This window comes from Cydia pomonella, chromosome 13 (genome assembly GCF_033807575.1).
Source record: "Cydia pomonella isolate Wapato2018A chromosome 13, ilCydPomo1, whole genome shotgun sequence".
NCBI classification, from domain to species: domain Eukaryota; kingdom Metazoa; phylum Arthropoda; class Insecta; order Lepidoptera; family Tortricidae; genus Cydia; species Cydia pomonella.
The window spans coordinates 16,860,935-16,883,463 of NC_084715.1; the positions used below are offsets into that span (position 1 = coordinate 16,860,935).

Here is a 22,529-nt window from a genome sequence, read left to right on the forward strand (position 1 = left end):
ATCATTTCTGTAGAATAGCGACGGACGGCGGGTGGCGTGTTGATATTGAAAATGACTCTTTTCACAAAAGATAACGATGAATTGTTGATAAATTTAGTTCGTTGTAATCCTATTTTGTTCGACGCTGATTTACGCACTTACAATTAATAACCGCTTTTTTTTTAAATAAATGTTATATTTTGTTTCGATTTATTTTATTATAAGTACATACCTTATAGTCACCGCTAGTTTTTGAGCTGGGGAAATGGTTCGGGATATTTATTACTTGGCTTCGTAGTAATATCACGTTCAATACTTTTGCGAACTGTTCTCGAGATAGTCTGAAGTACGATGTAAATTTTTCTTCACTGCACTGCAAGTGTTTCATCATCAGCTTCTTCTTCTAACAATAACAATGTAAGTATGTTTTTGTCCATTTTGCTCAACGAAACAAGACACAACAGTTCAAAAAGCAGACACTGTGCGACATAGCATATGATTTCTAAACCATCGGTCGCCGGCGACGGGTGACCAAGAGTCAGAAAGCCCACTCATCCGCGACCGACGGCGTGTGGCACAGCGTGCGACGCGCGTTCACATGCCGCCGGTCGCGTGCGGCGGGTCAGAGAATCCAGCGCCTGACGGATTAATCCGTCGGTGGCGTTGGACCTGCGGCTTGGGTATATCCGTCGTTGGAGTCCGACATCGACAGGTTAATAATGAGTTTATACCACATCAATCAAGAACTGAAAAATCCCTCCTAAGTAGCACAAACGCTGAAAAAATGATGATTAGGTACATGACACATTTGCAGCTCTAAACTTTACGTTTATATAAATTTTATGAGATACCTAACGCTGAGCTTCCCATCGGGATTCCCTATCGTTCAACCCTAGGCATGACACATAGACTGATAAATAAACCAGGAAAAATTACTGACATATGTGTTCATGATATATGTGGCAGTTCACTTCATACAAGTAATTAGAGAGGGTCAATACTCAGACCGGGATCATTCTGGGATGTTAGTAGCCGTTGTGTATTTGTGGATAATTTTATACGTTGTTCGAGGAGATGATGATTATTGTACCTCGGACTATAAATATGCAAATGATATTAATAAGGAAATTAATATTACGCAGTCATGCAATGATAATTTACCGTGCATAGCCAAATGCTGTCCAGTGAATCAAATTTTAGTATATAATGAGCCTGAGCTATCTTTTTCGTGCTTAGACGGGGCAAATGTAACACGTTCATACAACTTTACTCAGCTAAATGACTATTCTGATGTTGTATTTTATGATAATGATGTCAAAAAAAGAATTAGCGAGTCTACATCAAAACTGCAGAATTTTACAATAATCTATAACGATGTTTTCCTTCTCAATTACGTATGTTCTATGGACATAGAAGAAGCGTTTCCGAAACCAACCCATAAAGTTTTTATTTTAGAGGTAAGTAAATGTATTTATTCATTTATTTTTAAGTGTTAGAATTGTGTTCCGGCAATTATTTTAACTTTTATTTCTATTTTACTTTACTTCTAACTAAAACAAATATAAGTCACTCTTCCCCCTAACATTATTATTTATTATTTTTTATTATTTATTATTTCCCTCCCAACAAGATTGCTTTCAAAAAATCTGTGCGTGATTTATTTTCTGGCAGTTTAAAGATCAAGTACCTGGGCGACCGAGCTTTGCTCGGTTATAACTATTTATTGTAATATGGTGGTGTATAGGTGATAATTTTAACTACATTTTTTTACTAAATTAAACTTGTCTAAAACAATAAAAATTAAAAAATTATATATAAACTTGAACATTTAAAAAAAAAAAGTTAATCACCGGGCGAGATTCGAACCCGTAACACTCGTTTCTAGCCGTCCGCGTCTTAACCCGCTGGACCAGACGGACAGTGGCCGGCAACACGAAATTAGCGACCATATTCTGCGTCGAAAGAAAAACGCATGAAAACTCGAAAACACGCGTTTTCCCAAACATAAGATTAATCTAGATCGATTGTTTACCCCCAAAAACCCCCATATACCAAATTTCAGCAAAATCGTTAGAGCCGTTTCCGAGATCCCGGAAATATATATATATATACATATATACAAGAATTGCTCGTTTAAAGGTATAAGATTAAGTATCAGTCTCACGAATCGGTTATGTATATTATGTATATATATATATATATATATTTATTTATGTAATGTATGTATGTGTCTTTATGTATTTCAGTAGTTTATAATTAATTTATGTGTATTAGGACTCTAATTCTTTCAATAACAATTTCTTTTAGTTTTAAACGTACCGCCTACAATCTTTTCTGCTTTGCCCTAAGGTTGACTGGTAGAAAATGCCTCATGGCATTAAGTTCGCCTTTTGTATATTAAGTTTTTCTTTTGTGCAATAAAGTTTTAAATAAATAAATAAATATATTTTAACATGTAGTCTTCAAAAACATGTACTTAGTTAAGTTGCATTTTATTCACAAGTGTGGCAAAGTAATTTAATGCGAATATTGAGTGTTTCCTCGTGTTGCCTGGTAGTAGATGGACTTGTAATTGATGATATTGAATAATACAATAATATATGTACTTATCGAGTAGCAATAATTTGTATTTAATTTGTAATATTTTACTGGTAGTGCTCTTCTCACGTTGGTCTCTGGAAATTATTTGTGTTCGTGTCTCTAAAGTTCTAAACCCTCATATTTCCAATGATCAGGTATCAATATAAATATTAGCACGAGGGGTTAAGCAACATTAACTTGTTCCCTGATAAAACAAATAACGATTTTAACGCACCCACTTGGAAATACACTTTTTATTCTTTGAAATCAGTGCGCAAAGTTGCATTTTATTCTCTAGGGTATAGGTGCAAAATAATTCGATTCACATTTTGAGTGGTTTTCTCCGGTTAGCTAGTAGGATGTACGTTTCAGTGACCATTCCGAATGATAAATTTTAAGTATTGATTCAATACCATGGATTAGATTAGTAATATTTTATAGCTCGCAGTGTCCTCGAGATGGTGTGGTGAAAAAAAAATGTTGCACTCGGCACGCAAGTATATTCACCTATTGTATCTTGAAATGTTGCTTGAAATTGTTATGTTTTGTTTTGTAGAGCGGCGTTGCAGTAATAAGACGCCCAAATTATTTGACCCAATGGTATCTCGACATTTCACCGGGCTATTTTTGCATCGAGTACCAGATCGACTTAAAGGCCGATGGAAAAATCTTGAAACCTAAGTTGGTAATGCGAATGCGGTTAGGTGGGAAAGAAGAAAATTTTGACAAAAGTATATTAACTGCTAGTGGTAAGTATTTAGTTGACCGAGTTCTATTAACATCGTATTTTTTGCATAAACCCAGCATAATGCTACGAAGCAAGTCTGGAGCCCGTTCAGTATAGGTTACTGGGTCCCAAAATGCCCATGAAATGCTTCATGTACTACTTTTAAAATTTCATCAGTACCTACCAGAAATTTCCAAAGGAACTATAAATGCAGAATTAAAACTTCTGTTTACCACCCCCTACTATCTCCTATGACCACATGTCCACAACCATGGCCAACCCTATGACCACTCCCATGATCGTCCATGACCCAACCCCATGACTGTCCTCACTGCCACTGAGACGGTACCTATTTGGGAGGGTATGGATCCCTTCAATACTACTCCAGTCAATTTCTATCGCTCGTATTAAAAAAAATCATTTCATCGTTTTCTACAGATTTTCAAACGACGAAATCAAGTGCTCGAAACTTTAACAAAATTGGCTAAGAGCATGTCGGGCCATAGGCTTTCGTAGTTATAATTCTGTCAGAACAGATCCAACGGGGGCTATTATAAGTATCATGTACATTACAAGCATAAAGGACTAAGGGAGTACTTTGTACGTATTTTTACTAAGAAGAGAAGTTATTTGCAATAACTCGAAATCAGCTGGATCGATCACATTCGATATAGTTTTCATTGAAAGTAATTTATTAAGCTTTTGTTTCACGATTTTTTGGACCCATTGTTCAACAGTACACATATTATTTTTATTTCAAAGCGATTATTTCCGACTATATTAACTTTATCAAAAAAATGGTTGTTGGAGATCTGTATTCGTTTTGAATTATGCAACGATTTCCCACACTATTGGGTCAAAGCAAAAGAAATTGCTGCTTTTCTAGCACTAATTTTCACGAAGCAAAACCGCGGACGCATAGACGGACATAGCGAAACTATAATATGGGTGATACGAAACCCTAAATACATTGGCCCCCGACTTTTCTTAACGGATGATACTTTTTCTAAACCATCAGGCTGCCCAGAAGACTATCGTATGTATAATTATTAGACTGCAGTTTGAATTCTGATCCACGTTGTACCGTTCGCTGAGAGGTGTGGGAGGATTAAAAATGCTGCGTTCATGCAGATAGGTAGTGCAAGACAATTTTTTGAAGTAAACAACTATACTAGATGATTTTTAGAACCCGGTAATGAGTTTTAATACATAAGATAGATAGGTTCACCTGCAAAATTAAGGACTTTACAATTATTGTGAATACATAGTACCTAGGTGGCGCAAACACCTAATAGTATGTATTAATTAACTTGAACACTTGTAATTTGTAGTTGTGTTCCTAAACTTGCTTGGGCTCGAGCTCGAAAAGCTTCTGTGTGTCATTTGTTGAATGTGTAGTGTGTTTAAAAGACCACGCTAAACCTCGGCTCCTTAAGACGTAATGGAGGACCCGCGTGGATATTAACATAATTGAAAGTATTTTGACACAATCTGGTGTATATCAACCACAGCTGTGCCCTACGTTTGATTTTTTTTAATTATTATAAAATATAGAGAAGCATTTAAAAATTAGTATAAAATTAGTTTTTTGCACTAAATTTTTACAATAACCAAAAAATCAAAGAAAAAAGTCAAACGTATATGGGCATAACTATGGTTAATAAGTTAATATACATCAAATTAGGTAAAAATATTTTCCATAATGGCAATATCCAGAGAGGAAAATGGGGACTACGTTTGTATTGAGAAGCAGCCTGCCCCTTTCCTCTTAACCTCTTGTCTGTGTATGATTAAGAATCCTGACCGTGTTATTCAGTCATATTTTTGTATTTTTTTTTTCGATAACGTTTTTTTTTTTGCTCTACACAGCATCACTGAAGCTTAAATCATTGATTTTTGACCATCAACCGCATACGAATGCTGAATTTACGAGACTAAATTTTAGATGCTAAAAAAATTTCAATTTGTGTTTCTACTCAATACCAATCAAAATACCTACCTAGTTGGTTACTAAATTCTGTTACTGCAATAATCTTTATCTACATAAAATATACGAACGAAAGTTGAATAAACTCTATATTAAAATGAAGTACACAAAATCAGGAATTACATATGACAATATCATTCAAAATGGCCTCCTCTGGCCTTGACACAGGCCCTCAAACGACGAGGCCAGTCATCAATAGCGGCACACACGATTGTCATCACTAATATGCAGCTTTTTTACAAGCTTTTAGGTATTTAGTTCCACCTGTCCCGTTGTCTATCTATTTGTCTGTCCGTAACCAAATCTTGCAAGTTAAATTTGACCCACTCCCGGTTTCCGATGAAGTTGACGACATTCGGAAGATTATCATTTCTGGATGAGATCAGCTCAGGACCGGCAGACAGCTCATGCCTACGCTCAGCAGTGGGCGATAAAGGGATGATGACGATGAAGTTGAAATTTGCATATATAGGATGCCCAGTATTTTTCTTTAAAATTTTCAACAAGTTGATCGTTTGTCATGAAAAAATAAATTATGGAGAACAGTGACAAAATTTTTCAAAAATAATTTCTGTAATACTGATTCTTAAAATAACACGTGTGGTTTACATCAAAGATATGGCCTAGATGGTGATTAAAGTGCAGTAAGGTGCGAGTTTAAAAAAGACAGATAAGTTCTAGTATCTGGAAAACCACGTAACTTTTACTAAACTTATAAGTGCATAATCTAGACCAAAGGTGCCCTGTCGGTGGTTAGAAGGTTATCCATTAATTACTGAGCACCGGTATTTTTCAGACGGGTGACAGTGCAATATTATGGTACCATCGAGCTGATCTGATGATAGAGACGGGAGATGGTCATAGGATCTCTATTATTTAAACAACGCAACCTTATTGTGTTGGGGTTTTCTAAAATGAAATTATTGGCAACAACTTTTTCCACTACTATGCAGCAATGCTGGTCTCGTGTGTGTTCCTGCTGCTGGTGCTGGTTGTCTACGCGCTACTAAAGGAGCTGCGCAACCTGGCGGGCTTGATGATGATGACCTACGTGTCTTCTCTCACCGCTGCGTTCTTAACCAGGGCCTTGCAGTTTCTTCTTATCAAATACGCCTCGATTCCGAAGGCCACGTGCGTATGGATAGGTATGATTGACAAGATAAACGTTACAATGGTTAATTAGTTGGTAATTTAATTATGCTTTGCCGATCTTTAACCGATACTTCGGTCATACTGAAAGTTCCTGGAATCTTAATTTTTTTTTAAATCCATGACATATAATTTTCAAACAACATTCCTAAAATACAAAACCGAACAAATTGTATCTAAAAATACACAAAAAGTTATATTTTCAACAAAAAACATTTTTATTGCGTGACCTCTAAACTTTCAGTATTACCCACGTATTGCCAATCCAGAGCAATTAATCTGGAAATATTTTTTTAAATATTTACACAAGGATTATTGATTTGAAAACAAAAACCGGTCAAGTGCGAGCCGGACTCGCATTTCAAGGGATCCGTACATCACACAATTTTAAACAATGTTTTATTTATATATGTGAAACGTCTGGAAAACCCCGAATAAGTCGGATCAAAAATCAAATGTAACAGAAATTGTCATGGCGCGGCGGCTTATATCTCTGCAACTATAATACCTAGTTTAGATGCATAGTTTTTATATCGATGTCTAGGAAAGAGGCCCATTACTTGGAAATGAATGTACCGCTGACAAAATCGTCGCTCATTTTGTGCTAGAAACGACGCATTCGGAGCTAAAATAAAATAACCCTTATGATTAGAACAAGTTGTAAAAAAAATTTAATGTGGGATTTTTCACAAATGGTAAATATACATCTTGTGAGAAACTTTATATACAAAACTGATGCAAAGTAGCCGATAGCAAGATCAAACACCCCAAAGCCCAAATGCGAAGGCCGAAGGCCGAGCTCCGCGTAGGGCCGAAAGCTCGGAGCGTCCGACGGGTGCGCGCTGCCCGTAACTTCCCCAAGTATTTTAATAGCGAAGGCCGAAGAGAGAGCGTTGCAGGAATGTAGTAGTCAAACACGGAACAATAGTACAAGTACCATAGCGGCTGTATGCCAGTGCCAGATACAGCCTAGTCGCATTTTTTTTCTTCAGTCCTACTCTAGCTTGAACCTAAAGGCGCGCCTCTCTCGGGCGCTTCCTGCGGCCCTACGCGGCGCTCAACCTTCGGCCTTCGCAATTAATATACTTTGACCATTATTCTGTGGTTAAGAACTAATCTCCCGCTTTAGTGTAGGCGTGCTTCTCCTGGACGCTTCTGACCTTCGCCTTTAAGATACTTGTGGAATTTTAGGAAGCATGCACAGATCCGATGCTCCGGGCCTTAAACTCTACGCGGGGATCGGCCTTTGGTCATCGAATTCAGACACTTGTAATATTGTTCTTTGTCTGAGTATTAACCTCCCAAAGCCCGACCTTCGGCCTCAGCTATGGGTAGGTAACCCTCTTCGGGACGTTTTGGGTGTTCCACCCTACGCGGATCTCGGCTCTCGGGCTTAGCAATAGCTATCTACATCACGTTTCACGTAATCCATTGCGGCTGTGCCTAAAACAGCCTTACCACATGTTTGTTCTTAAATCCGGCTTGTGACCAGTAGCTTCGGAGCAAATGGGCTGTGACAGACTCATAGTCCTTGTGATTCTGAGTCGAAAAATCAGCCAAAAGAACAACACAATAACTAATAATAATAACTATGATTTAAGGCGAAAGTGGAGGACCCGCGCAAAATCACCTTTTCATACAAACGTAGTCCTCATTTTTCTCTCTGGGTATTAATATTATTGAAAATATTTTGGCACAATTTGTTGTATATTAACAACAACTAGGTATGCCCTTACGTTTGATTTTATGCGAATTTTTAATTATTAGAGGAGTTAGAGCTTGGGTGCCTTGGAGCATGGGTCGGCCGCTAGTTTGGGACGCTACATGCGTTGATATCCTGGCACCGTCCCATGTCCCGAGCACCAAAGTTACCGCTGGCGCTGCGGCATCCTCGGCCGAAAGCCTCAAGCGCCGCAAATATGCAGCACTAGGAAGCAGCTACATCAGCGTTTGGCGTTGAAACCTTGGGGGCATGGGGGCCAAGTGCGCGTCGGCTTTTTAAAGATTTGTCGGCACGCCTAATAGAGGCCTCGGGCGACCAGAGGGCTGGCCAGTATTTCGCTCAGCGTATAAGTATTGCCATACAGCGGGGATATACGGCCAGCCTTCTAGGCACCTTGCCCATTGACGGTGATTTGGGCCAAAAAAAATTTATCTTTAGTTTCAGTTCTTAGTAAGTTTTATTATGTTTGTTTATTTCTTTGTTTTTGAATATTAAAATTCACTAGGAGTTAAAAGCAATTAATAAGAAATCTGTTATTCGTTCCTAATTTTTCTAATAATTTGAAAATCGAAAAAAATCAAACGTTACGATACTTAAACGTTACCATAGCTATGCCCCTATAGCTATGGTAAATATACACCAAATTACTTAAAAATATTTTCCAAAATGTCAATATCCAAAGAGGAAAATGGGAACTACGTTTATATGGAGAAACGGCCGTCCTCTTTCCTCTTAATTGTAAGTATTGTTAAAAAATATACTTATCTGTTTTAGGCCTTCTATCGCATTATACTGTGGTGGCGAGTTTTACCTGGATGAATGTCATGTCCTTCGACATCTGGTGGTCAATGAGGTGAGATGATTGCGATGATACGAGTAAGTACGATACTTAATCAAGGTTTGTGTCGCTATGCTGCAATCAAATCTTCATCAACACTCCATAACAGTGATTTTATGAAATTTATGATTTTCCAATATGACTTGGGCCATTCTGATTGTCGTAGTAGTCACGTCTCTGTACATAAATTTTTGACAGTTTTTCGTAAAACACATATTTCCATTACTTTCATTTTCTGTTTCGTGATGGAGAAAGAGGCTTAATTAGGCTATCAAGATGGAACTTGGTTAATAAATAACAACTGTAAATATTCTTAATCACAGTAACTCAGTGGTCCTTGATTATCTCCCGATTTGTATGAAGACATTCACCACTGCGTTACCATATTTTTACATTAATCAATAATTCATATATTTTAATTTGGTCAACAAGTTCCAATTATATGGGTCAAGTACAATTAAGTAGTATAGTTTTTATACACATGTGACTAGCCATATGCCTATTTCGTAATATTGGCCTTGGTTTTATATTAAAACACATAGAAAATAATGAAAAACTACAGTACTCTTCGTTTGCATCTTTCATTCATGATTTCACTCCGTATTCTAACAATTACAACTTGAAGGACACGTTTCCGTATTTTACCACTTGTGATTTCGATTAAATACATAACACTCAGTGAATTTTCATTTTTTTATTTATTTTAAAATGCTGCGAAGAATGATAATAATCAATTGAAGTTAACCTAGAATAAATGCATAATTATTGGTGTAATAAAGAACATTGAGTTACTAACTTAATAATAAACGTAAAATATTACAATACAGACGTTATTTTCAGAAAACAAAACTATAATACCTGAAGTTAAATAATAATGTTAGCATATTCATGCTTGATAGGTTTTGGAACGTTTCATTTTATCATTTTTTTGGTCTACTTAAACTTAGTCACCAAGCGAATCCTGTCGTTGTGTGCATAAAAGACGTTGTGTCGCCGTTATGTCGCTATTATGTCGCTGATATGGCGCCGTTGTGTCGCTATTATGTCGCCGTTATGTCGCTATTGTGTCGCTATTATGTCGCCGTTATGTCGCTATTATGTCGCCGTTGTGTCGCCGTTATGTCGCTATTATGTCGCCGTTGTGTCGCTATTATGTCGCCAATATGTCGCTATTATGTCGCTATTGTGTCGCCGTTATGTCGCTATTATGTCGCCGTTGTGTCGCTATTATGTCGCCAATATGTCGCTATTATGTCGCTATTGTGTCGCCGTTATGTCGCTATTATGTCGCCGTTATGTCGCTATTGTGTCGCCGTTGTGTCGCTATTATGTCGCCGATATGTCGCTATTATGTCGCCGTTATGTCGCTATTATGTCGCCGTTGTGTCGCTATTATGTCGCTAGTCGCCAATATGTCGCTGTTATGTCGCTAGTCGCCGTTATGTCGCTGTTATGTCGCTACTAAAGTATATAAAAGGGCCGTAAAGTACGGAGGAGATTATTCATTCTTTGACTATCGGACTGGCGGTATCTCTGGCTTTGGGTAAGTAAAGTTTCTCTACTATTCCTTCTATTTGTTTGTATTTGCTGGGAATTATCCTGGTAAATTTAAACTTGTAAATTGTGTCTATGTTTGGCATTGCGGGGACAATGTTGTCGTAATGCTAAGCTTAGGCTATGGTGGAGATTCTTTACTTCCTTATCTGTGTTACTATATTGTGAGTTTTTTGTTAGTAAAATCTAATTTTGTTATTTTATTACCTTTCTATGAGGTTAGTTTGTTATTTTATAAAGCCAGATCACTGTTTGGACTAACAGTTTGTCCATCTAAGCAGCTTCTCCCTAACGGTGACAAATTGCAGCTGTTTAGAAGTCTTTTGCTCCAAGTTGAGAGGACTTGGCGTCTCTTCTTTACCAACATAAGAGGCGAGCATACTCTCCTTAGTCTCAAGGTCCAGCTGTTAGATGAATGTGAGGGCATCACGTGCGTGCCATTGAGAGTAATCTCAGCTCACTGAAGTCTGCAGTAATTGAGGCTAGGTCTCGTATTAAATATATTTATATATTTCGGTGCTCTGGCTCATGCTAGTGCTGGTCACGGGAGAGCTTCTGTCATGATTGGTAACAAACACAGATAAAGTTTTAGTCATGGCAGGGTATCCCATGTGACTGGTACGGGTGTGTGTGCTAGTGCGCTGATTACCTATAGACATGCTAGGGCGGTCTATTCTCATCCACCGTGCCCACGTGGCGATGAGGAGGGGGCCAATCACACAGACACTAGGGTTTGCTATACCTCGGTTTTGTCGGCCGAATGCTTACAGCTTAGACTTAGGGATACACTTGTGTATGTTCCAAATCACTAGATCAATGGTAAGTACGATCTGTGTTCTGGACATACTAGATTAGGGTCTAAGGGTAGGAATAGGGTAGAGTCACACACACTGTTATAGGGTCTCTCTTAGGTTTGATCTAGAAATTCGATTGGTTGGTGTATATATATATCTTTCAAAAGGTTCTGATGACGTGAAGCTATGGTTTTATAACGTGTACTAATGATAATATTAGTGAAATACTGGTAATGGATTCTAATTACCTAAATCTTCCAGACTGTTACCCTGAGTGGAAAATTGAGGGTCATCTGTAACATCTAATATCTATTTATTTTCATTTCTGGGTTTTTGGTGTAGAGACGAAGTACTGAGTATACGATCAGGTCCTAAGGTATTTTTATATTCAATCCTTAAATATCAAGTTGGGTTTAGGAACACAGACTATTCTGGGATTAAAGAATGGTTTGTTTTAGAGACCCTTTGGCAAGCGAGCGCAGTCCATTGGAATCTTGGAGTGAAATAATACTCACCTTGATAATTCGATCTCATAAAGTACAGTAATGAGTTAAACTTGTACTTCGTTTATACATTTAAAAGGCCTAGGAATTCAGCCTACTTTTAGCTATGGGGACTGGGTAATGGCTTAGTAGCCTTAGCTTTTGGATATAAAAAGATAAGTAATTGGTGTCTGACGAATACTTATCGCTTCTCTTCGTCAGCCCCTAGGTTTGCATAGGGTTGCGAAGCGTTGGTCATAGCCCGTCTGGCTAATAAGATAGGAGTAGGTGGCCCGATTGATATTGCTAATCGGAGTAAGAGTCTTCAGACCTGCATCTAGCATTAGAGGCAGCACGTGTGATCCATTCACACCTCGTTTAGAAGATGATAGTATTGATAGGTAATAATATTTAATCTTAATATAAGTGTGTAAATGGGCTTAACCCAGGAGTGCTGCTTCAATGTTACCCCGAAGACTTAATAGGAGTAGCAGGATTTTACCAAATATATTTTTATATTTATATCATGTATGCTGCAATAACTAAATATCTTTCTAATAAATTAATAAAAATATATCTTACATTACATCAAAATCATTGAGTTTCTGTAACTTAAGGCTACACCCGTCGTCTACGACCTTGTGCATGTGGGCGGAGCCTATATCCTTTACCACGACACTGCTCATACCTTGTCGATTGTTATATATTTTCATTCTACTTATAAGGTGTCATATTTAATATAGAAAAGGGTTTGGAATAACATAGTCTTACGGTATTTTGCTGGAGGTTGAATCTTAACATAATATCCTATAAATTATTTGCTATCAACATAATAAATTATTCAGAACAGTAAATTTCCGAGTCTTAACATCTAGGTAATGCATAATTAGGTAGAATCAGAGTCCAAGATTTAGTTGTTACTCATTAAAGAATCTAGGGTACCGCGGTTCACTTCGAGGGGTCCTAACCTTTAACTAGACGATCACTTGGCCAAATAATCGTTAAGGTAAAATTATTGTTGGGGTAAATTTTAGGGGTAATTTTAAAGGTGGGATTGTTAACGATTAGGTTCATTATTTTATTAGGTCCGGGGTTTAATAGATGGGGTAGATTGGGGGGGTAGGTAGGGGAGGTTACACACAATACCTATCATACTTTTTTCTGGCAAAATATATCATATCAAATGTCAAATCTACGTTATGGAATTATTATATGGGGTAATGTTGGGAATAAAGACCAAGTCTTTAGATTACAGATGCCTTCGCGCTATATATGGTCTTAATCAAACTGAATCGTGTCGTACGTTATTTCTCGAGAATAAAATACTAACTTTTTCCAGCCCTTTACATATTTGAAATCAGTCTTTTTAAAAATAACCCGTATATGTTTGAAGGCAGAAATTCAAGACCAAGTCTTCAGTTTAAATATGGTTATGATATTGGATATCCTAGCTCAACGTCGGAATTTTTTTCAAAGAGTGTTCACTGGCTTGTGGAGAAATGTTTTTACAGCATCTTTGATTTCTTAACAGAATGAAAAATAATATGTTCTCTGTATGTGTATCTTGTAATGTGTAGCATAAGTTAATATCAAAGGTTAATATAGGTACCCACATAAATGATCTCATTTAGAATTAAGTTCCCATATTGTACGCCTTTCTGAGGCAGGGCATGAAGACCATTGTAAATTAGAATAACATCTCTGTAACTCATGACCAACAATATTTTGATTTTGATTGATTGATTGATTGGTTATGAAAAAGTAGAGTAGAATAACCACTTTTCAAAGTGGTAATTTTTTGCAGTGTGTCAAACGATGCCGTCAATTAAGTGAATACTTAAATGATATTTTGAGCAGATATGTTTATGTCACAGGGGTTTCCGTAAGATGCGTCAGATCCACCGGCGCGGCATCCTGGTGAAGTTCGGGTGGTACAGCCTGTACGGTTGGGGTGCGCCGCTCCTGCTCATCCTCTTTATGATCATTGTCGAGAACCAAAACTTAACTCATATGCCGGATTTCGTTAAGCCCAACTATATGAACGAAAAGGGTTCAATCGAAGGTAATGATAAAACTAGCATTTTATACAGTTTTTATTAATTTGATGTCTTTTCCACGGGTGCACTACATTTTTTTATAATTACTTTTCATATATTATAGTTTGATTGATACATCGTTATTTTGAATAACGTAATATATGGCATACTATCGTAATATCTAATTAACAGCATACATAATGTTATTATTAGTATAATGATCATCAAGTATATGTACACTTCGTCTAATATTCATTGTCATAATAATTACATACTCTAAAGCATACCTATTATTTGTTCTAACGAGTGACATGACATATTTTTTAATGTGGCATAATTAGTTGCATGCAGTGACATTAACGGGCTAGGTTAGGTTGGAACTGCGACTCCGCACAAACGAATAACTGTGTCAAAGTTCTTTTCGTTGTCTTGTGTTTTGTTCCCTAAAAATGTGACGGAGAATTTTTTTCATGTGAAATATAAGGAACCTATAGCTATAGTTCGTTCTTTTAGCATTAGAAAAAAATCGGTCAAGTGCAAGTCGGACTCGCGCACGAAGGGTACCATTATCTAAAAATCACTTTTTTGTATGGGAGCCCCCTTAAATATTTTATTATTTTATTCTGTTTTTAGTATTTGTTGTTATAGCGGCAACAGAAATACATAATCTGTGGAAATTTCAACTGGCTAACTACCACGGATCATGAGATACAGCCTGGTGACAGACGGATGGACGGACGGACGGACAGCGGAATCTCAGTAATAGGGTCCCGTTTGACCCTTTGGATAAATCAGTAACTATTACTGATGAAAGGAAAATAATGTAATGTGTGTATGTGTATGTAACGGTACTTATATGATTAATTGTTAGGTATATATTTGCCGTGACTATTTTTCAACAGTGTTTTTCAATTAAAAGACACGTCAAAATAGCTTACCTTATTTCTAATGCTAAACAAAACGGACTATAGAAAGAGATACAATAGAATTCGACTTTTTTATTTATTTTATAGAAGACATAGCTGTCCTCTGGCTCTACTGTCCTTAAAATTTTATATGAAATTACCAGCAAATATCAGCCTTCGGGAATTAAGTATTTTAGCCGGGTCAACCTTAGTCCGATAATGATGCTTTTTACAAAGATTATGAACGCTAACTACTAGCAACAAAGTAGAATTTTACTAATGGGTTACATGGATAACTTTAACACAACTCTTCGAGCAACACTGGCTTCCGACACGTCGGAAGGGAGGAGCATAAGCGATATCTTACCGAATAAATCATTCTGCCATTTTTTGCGAGGGGAAACGTGCACACAGTCGCACTTCACACTCGCTACATACAAAATTCAATCTGTTAAGGTCCGACCGAGATCTCGGTCTCGGCATTCTCGGCCAAAAATCGAGCCGAGATCTCGGTCTCGGCTCTCGGCCAAAATGGGCCGAGATTCTTGCCGAGACCGAGACTAGGCAATGAGTTATCAATGTTATCATTGGTGAATTTGAATTTTCCGCGCACGAGCGCCGGGGTCTAAGCCTCCCGTTGGTTGCATCGCCCGGTTAGTGTGACTTTTTTGTGATTTTGATTGGTTTCGTACCCACATTTTTAACTGATTACTTATCAAATACTAAGTGTTGGGATCGGATAAGCGCGGTTGCAAGTAATGACTTGTTCATTTGGGTCTTTTCGTTTTGTGGTTGTTGTTATTGATAAATATCGGGATGTACCTAACTTAGATTAACTTGTTGTGACTAGAAGATGACACTGGATATTTTGATGCTAAATATATTTGTGTTAACAGGAAAAAGGAAAGCAGTAGGTAATAAGTACAAAACGACACCTGTGGCGGATATTTTGGGTTACAGAACTCTTTATTTTGATTATTGTTATTATTTTGTACCTCTTTTTGTGCACATCCGTACTAAAAAAACCGGCTATGTGCGTGTCGGACCATGCATAATAGAAGGTTCCGTACCTTCATAGAATACAAAAAAGCCGTACAAGCGAAAGAGGCACTTTCGCCGTTTTAATAAGAAGATTAGTTTTTTATAACTCTTAAATGGCTTAACCGACCATATTCAAAATAATTATACGTTCCTGTGGTTATAAAATATATCGCATAGTTTTTGAGTATAATGGCTGTGACATACGCACAGACCGACAGATATAAGGACATGACGAAACTATAAGGGTTCCATTTTGGCTACGGAACCCTAAAAATACTATTGAATAGCGCTACGAATTGATTACGATAACTTTTTTCTGATAAATTGTCGAATTTTGATTATAAAAACATTTATAGTGCAAAATTTGTCTTTTTTTCTATTTTATAAATTCTCGGTCTCGGTCTCGGCCGAGAATCCCATGGAATCTCGGTCTCGGTCTCGATCTCGGCCGAGACAAAAAAAGCGTTCTCGGTCGGACTTTACAATCTGTAATGACGACACAAATACAAAGAAAATGACACACGTCATAGACAAATCTTGCACACCTCGATCTCTTTTTGTGTACGGATGAGTCACAACGTGTACCGCCATCGGTACGTATAGTATGAATGCCGTCTCCCTTCCCGGTGTTGCTCGAAGTCACATCTGGATAAGTGATAGGTAGATAAAATGTAATGTAGGCAATTATTCATTGAACACGCTTTAAATATACTTGTTTAGAGTTGAGTTTTTAAAAGATCAAACCATGTCACATGTAGTTAAGTTGTAGAATACGATTTAATCATCTATTTTTTACTTTTAAACTCCACTTGATGAGTTATCATCGAGTTTAAAAGTGATATTTCAAAACTTCAAAACATGTCATGCTATCATTAGCCACTTATAGGTACTTGTACGTTATCCTCGCGACTTTATACCGAATTAAATCATTTATCAGATAATCGTCATTTTGCGCATTAAATGATGAATGATATGGCGATAAAAGCATCATAGCCTTAACGGAAATATTATACGAATAATAATCATCTTCTTAGTCGTAACAAAAGAATGGAGCAGCTCGCGGATAAAAATAGTGACGACGAGCCTGATTTTTATCTTTAGCTGCTAGATTTTGTGCTTTTTTCTGGAACACTTAACTATTCCTATTTGTAATTGAACCAATGAGCCACTGCTATCGGAATGTTCAATATCGATTCTATTAATCACAGCAGAATAGTACATTACGATACAAGTGCGAAAAATAGGAAATTCGAAACGAGTGGCGATAAATTAAAACACGACCGAAGGGAGTGTTTTAAATCGACACGAGTTGCGAATTACCTATTCGCACATGTATCGTACAACGTTTTACAGTACATATGGCCCTTTAAATGTTCGACACAGTAACATAATATGCTACTTCTCGCACTAGTGCTATAAAGTAGCCCCATATGTACTGTAAACATTATATTAGCTTATAATCGACAAATAAAATAAAACTACTTATACCTATGCAGTAAAATTAAAAACCGCTTCAAGGATATAAAGCATTATCCTGTATAATGTGTTACCAACTCATATGTTTGTAGTCATGAAGGATAAAATAAAACTTCCTGTATAATAAACGTTACCAATTGATAGGTATGTTTGAAGTCAGTGCCAAGCCAATTAGTTGGAATTTCCGAACTTCATCTATAAAATGTTTATTATTAGCTTAATCCCTTTCTATATTTTGTCCCACATTATGGAGCTTAGCAAAATGGCTGCAGAATCCCAGCACATACAAATTATTTTCACGAAAAGTAGCTGATTAAAAAAAAATCTTTGTAATTTACTCGTATATATAAATAAAAAATAAAATGATTACGTGTTTGCAGAGCAAGAACTGCTGTTGTACTTGTATTGCCCGATCTTAATCACGACCTGCATCAACATTATGTTGTTCTTGATGACCGCGTACAACATATGGCGCATCAAGCAGGGCGTGACTCAGCACAACGCTGGCAACAGCCGGAGGAACAAGAAGGATGAGACCAGGTACGTTTTTCACTAACCCCACACTAGCGTGTTTTAGCTTCGGCATCTATTCAGCGCTATGGAAAATGGCGTCGCTGCGCAGTTGTGCCAACGTTGCGTCCAACAGCCACCATAGAATTGCGTAGACGCCGACGCTCGGGAGACGTTAGTGTGGGATAGTCCTTAAAAGGATAGGTCCCGTGGGCGTGGGCTTCAAGGTTACTATTATTTGAAAAAATTGCATTATCCTCTTTAGCAACCTTCTCAGTATCTAAGAAATTTCCATCAGCATGCTCACTGTCTTATTCTCTAACTTAGCGGTTATCTACCAACTAAGCCTTGCCTTTGAGTTCTTTGGCAAACGACTTATTTGATTTATAATATTGACTTGTGTTAAAAATTCTAATGCTGACGAGGGATTCTAATAGTAAAGGCACCAGTAGTCAGCCTTATAACGCATTTTTAAAGTTTGTACTCTCGACGTTTCTACAGGATTAGTCGGATAAATAAACGCATGACATGGTTAGATCAAGTATTTATTATAGTTTTGAAATAAAGTATGTCAAAAAATAACAATCCTCTTTATAATATCTATAATTAAGATTAAACAAAAAATGGCACTTTTCTCCAGTAGTCAGCCTCTAAAATCCAGTAAGCAGCCTTTGTGTACCCAGTACTCAGCCTTTATAAACTATTAATAACAATAAAATAAAAAAAACACTATTATATGTATTAAAGTTAACGATATTATAATATTTATCATTCCTAGGTAGGAAGCTAGAGTATAGGTAGGTCTAGGTACCTATAATCTTATAAGTACAATTCTCATGCCACGAAATTTGTAGGCCATAGGTGCTTAAAATTATTCTTGCAAACAAATAAACACTGTATTTATCTTCTTATTTTTTATTAATGATCGAATATGTTTATTGAGTATAATTCATTATTTTAAAAATCGGTTTAAATGCTGGTGAAACCCGTGCAGGGGTCCGTTAGATATTGGAATATTTCTCAACAAAAGTATGAATACACTTTTGAACCTTATTTAAATGAGTTAAAGTTCATAATATTTGGCAGCGACGTACCAAGGAAGATAATGGCTGAGTACTGGATCCGTGAAACCCAGTGGTCAGCCGCATTAAAACGTTATTTCAAATGCGGCTGACTACTGGGTTTTACTTTAAATTGACTGAGACATGCCTAACTAAATTTGAAAATGTAAATGTAACAGTCCTAACGGTCGCATTGGATCGAAAATAAAAAAATAACTAATAACCCGAAAGTCAGCCGCGGGAGGCTGGGCACTGGATTTTTTGTAAAAAAGTGGTATCCAGTGGTCAACCTCCTCAATTTATAAGTTAAATATTGATATTTCTATTTAAATATAACGCAATTTAATAGATAAACTAACCAATAAACCCATCATTAACAAAAAACAGTAACTTTTTATATTAAAACATATTTTTTCTCACGCGTTAAAAGAACACCACGTGCAGTAAAAAATATGGCGGACATGACACTCCAGCTCTCGTCAACAAACATCACCTTTATCCTCTCCCCGATACCTCACCGCACCTGCCGCGTTACGTATTAACGAATAAGGAATCGGAGCTCCTATTTGACTACACGCGATTTGTTTAATCGAATATACCAGATATTTATGACCAATAAACGACTTAAAAGGCTGACTACTGGTCCCTGGCTGGCCACTGGTGCTGTTACCCTACATAGGCTTACTTCTACCTTAATAGAGGCGATAACTTTGAAAAGCATCGTGCCGATTTTGTATAGAACACGCTCTGGCTTAATCTTATTCGTTCATTAAGAAATCTCCGATTCGAGCAGTGCATGCCTTTACATACTATTTTACGAGGATAATTAAGCTAATAAGCTTGTCAAAGATGGTTCGTAGAACTTTATAAGTATAACTTAGTACCTATTTGTAAATGGCAATTCTTACGCATCCATTTTTATACAGTAGGTAAGTATAACAGCTGCACAAAAAGTGATAGAAAAAAATCTGTCTTTATTCCATAGATTTGGCATCTACCTTAAACTATCACTCGTTATGGGCCTCAACTGGATTCTGGAAATAGTAAGCGCCGTCATCGAAAAGGACTCTGTGTGGTGGTACGCTCCAGACATCTTAAACTCGCTCACCGGTCTTTTCATCTTTATAATATTCATTTGCAAGCGAAGCATTATCATCCAACTCTGTAAAAGGTATTTGTAAACTTTGCTTTCAGTAGATATAATGAAACAAATACTTAAGCTTTATCAAGACTAGGCTACGTTTTGATTCCCAGAGATTTGCATTTTAATTGAGCATTTATCATTGCAGGTTCGGCAAACATGAGTTAATACGAAGATGGCAGCCGGTGGAATCAAGCAATACTGATAGTACGCGATTAAACAGCACAAATAGAAGCAGCAGAAGAAAAATCCTAGAGTCTGTAACGGATGCAAGTGATGTTGACGACCAAGAAAAAAAATACTATATCGACCACGGAGATTTGACATTGAACAATAAACTGGCTTCTTAGAGGACTTAGAGGGTTTTTGTGTGCCATTTGTTGGTTTAGTGTGCCCCATTTTGACAGAGAACGTGTAGCCTCATTATTTGCAAGTCAGCAGCGCTCTTTTGACAAAATTGGATAGGTACGCTTAAGCTTGACCGCCGTTTTAATTATTGATCGCTGCGTTCCAATATTGACCACTTTTAACGTAATTTTAGAACAAAAATAGGATAAATGTTTGCAGGTATTTTGGGTGATTTACCCTAATACGTACGTAACTTAATAGGTATGTAGGCAATAATATGCAGACTACGGTTATCTTGCTAAAATGTTCTCTATACTTTCTGTTATTTCCATTATAAGGAGTAAGTATTAAACGTTTTTGATAGTAGGATATCTTTTATTTACCTCCTGTAATCTTTTTTTATTTTATAAGGAAAGCACAATACAGCTTCAGGAAAAAAATGTTTGTCAATTTTACTAGACCTCAAAAAGGCGTTTGATACCGTGTCGGTTATCATCCTTATTAACATCTTGGAAAAGAAAGGCACAGGAGGCACTCCTCTATCCTCTTTTTTGTAGTAACCTCCAGAACCGAATGCAGAAGGTAAAAACTGGGTAATTATGTATATCAGTGATGAACGCCCTATATCCTACGCAGGCGCGGATCCAACCCTCAAAAAAGGTTGTGGTCACAGCCACCCAAAAATCGGCCAAGTGCGAGTCGAAGTTACGAGCTCGCTCATGAACAATCATCAGCCTATCCATCTCAATAGACCGTGAAAGTGTTACGTCACAAGTCTTTAAGGGATTATCGATTCGCAGACAACGTTTCGCCGAAAATCGTTTCTCAGAGGGATTTATTCGTACCTAGATGTAACTTTTAGTCGATTAACGTTTGCTAGAGTCTTGGTTCACATACCATTCAATTTGCTTTTGTGTAAATTAACGATTATTCTAAAGTAAATCTGCTTATCAATGTTATGCCAAGTTGCCAACTGACTACTCTGTGTAATGAAATTCTGCCAAATAGTCCTCTGCAAAAGCGTCAGCGAAACAAATCGATGTAATTTTACTCGGCGAATCAATAGGGCACCCTATTAGGGTTGTGGGCATGCCCATCGTGCCCACAACGGTGGATCCGCCCTTGATCCTACGGAATACCACAAGTTATTGTCCTAGGCCCTACGCTGTTCTTAGTCTATATAAATGAACTATGCAACATGTCTATTGAGGCGGGAACTACATTCACTTATGCAGATGACACAGCTGTGGTATTCTTAGGAGACACGTGGGAGGAGGTTCGCCTCTCTGCAGAACTTGGCCTCATAAAAATCGCTAACTGGCTGCAGACACATTTGTTCAACCTTAACACCATCAAAACCAACTTTATTTGCTTCTCCAACTGTAACCAGGAAAAGAATTCTCAATTAGGATACATAATTGCTGCAACCCACTAACCATCTGCTCCTGCCCATCTATTCGCAAAATGGAATACACAAAATAGCTTGGAGTTACAATTGACCAGCGTCTCACGTGGCATCTTCATGATGAGGAGTATAATGAATAGGATCGACAAACTGTTTTTGAAAGTCCAGGTCAACTTTCAAAAACCTTAGGCATGAAGTAACAAAAACTGTGCTAAATCAAGTTTACGTATCACTGGCTCAATCCGTCATCTTTTGGTTGCGATGGCGGCCGGAGGGGCCTTATTGAGCTTACTGTGGGACTTAGTCAATTTGTGTTATAATGTCCTATAATATTTATTTATAACGATATTACAAGTAAAATTGCTGTTGTTTGTTGTGTAAATTGAACTCCACTTTAGGAGTATCTCTTACGGAAGTTTTAGTTATTAAAATAGCTAATCTATATGGGAAAATTGACGATTTAATGCGGTTTGTGGTTTAATATTAAAAGTAAACATTTTAAAGCACTTCCATATTACATAGGTATCATACTTTCAGCATTCGTATAATGTTACAGTACTATAGTTATATATTGACCGCTCTTCATGGTTATGTAATAATAAATGTCTGTGATCAATCCAATAGTTGTTTCAAAATCTGGTTGACTAGTGCAAAAAAGGCAATAATTATTTAAAACACAATGTTGTGTCCTATTTTTGGGCTATCCCGACTAACCGCGGTATGGCTGGGGACGGTATTTTGTCTTGCATTTGCAGAAAACAATACTTGTGACACGGACTTTCGATATGTTATG

The 22,529-nt window shown here is 37.2% G+C and overlaps 1 protein-coding gene across 3 annotated transcripts; it reads left to right on the plus strand.

Moving 5' to 3' along the window:
• Window positions 1–852: 852 nt before the first annotated feature.
• Window positions 853–20,697, plus strand: LOC133524406 (G-protein coupled receptor Mth2-like). Of its 3 annotated transcripts, XM_061860392.1 has the most exons (8): window positions 864–1,436; window positions 3,116–3,308; window positions 6,227–6,418; window positions 8,920–8,998; window positions 13,688–13,875; window positions 17,652–17,811; window positions 19,828–20,013; window positions 20,132–20,697. In XM_061860392.1, exons 1-8 carry the CDS (start codon window positions 930–932, stop codon window positions 20,331–20,333), a joined length of 1,707 nt encoding a protein of 568 aa, XP_061716376.1. In that variant the 5' UTR covers window positions 864–929; the 3' UTR covers window positions 20,334–20,697. The 3 variants fall into 3 exon arrangements, with proteins under 3 accessions (XP_061716377.1, XP_061716376.1, XP_061716378.1); XM_061860394.1 differs by lacking the exon at window positions 864–1,436 and having other exon boundaries at window positions 2,548–3,308; XM_061860393.1 differs by lacking the exons at window positions 19,828–20,013; window positions 20,132–20,697 and having other exon boundaries at window positions 853–1,436; window positions 17,652–18,187.
• Window positions 20,698–22,529: the final 1,832 nt, after the last annotated feature.

Coding starts and splice junctions, on each gene's coding strand:
- LOC133524406 (XM_061860392.1), top strand. CDS start 930: ATGATATATGTGGCAGTTCACTTCATACAAGTAATTAGAGAGGGTCAA. Junction 1,437..3,115: donor ATAAAGTTTTTATTTTAGAG/GTAAGTAAATGT, acceptor TTTGTTTTGTAG/AGCGGCGTTGCAGTAATAAG. Junction 6,419..8,919: donor GGCCACGTGCGTATGGATAG/GTATGATTGACA, acceptor TATCTGTTTTAG/GCCTTCTATCGCATTATACT.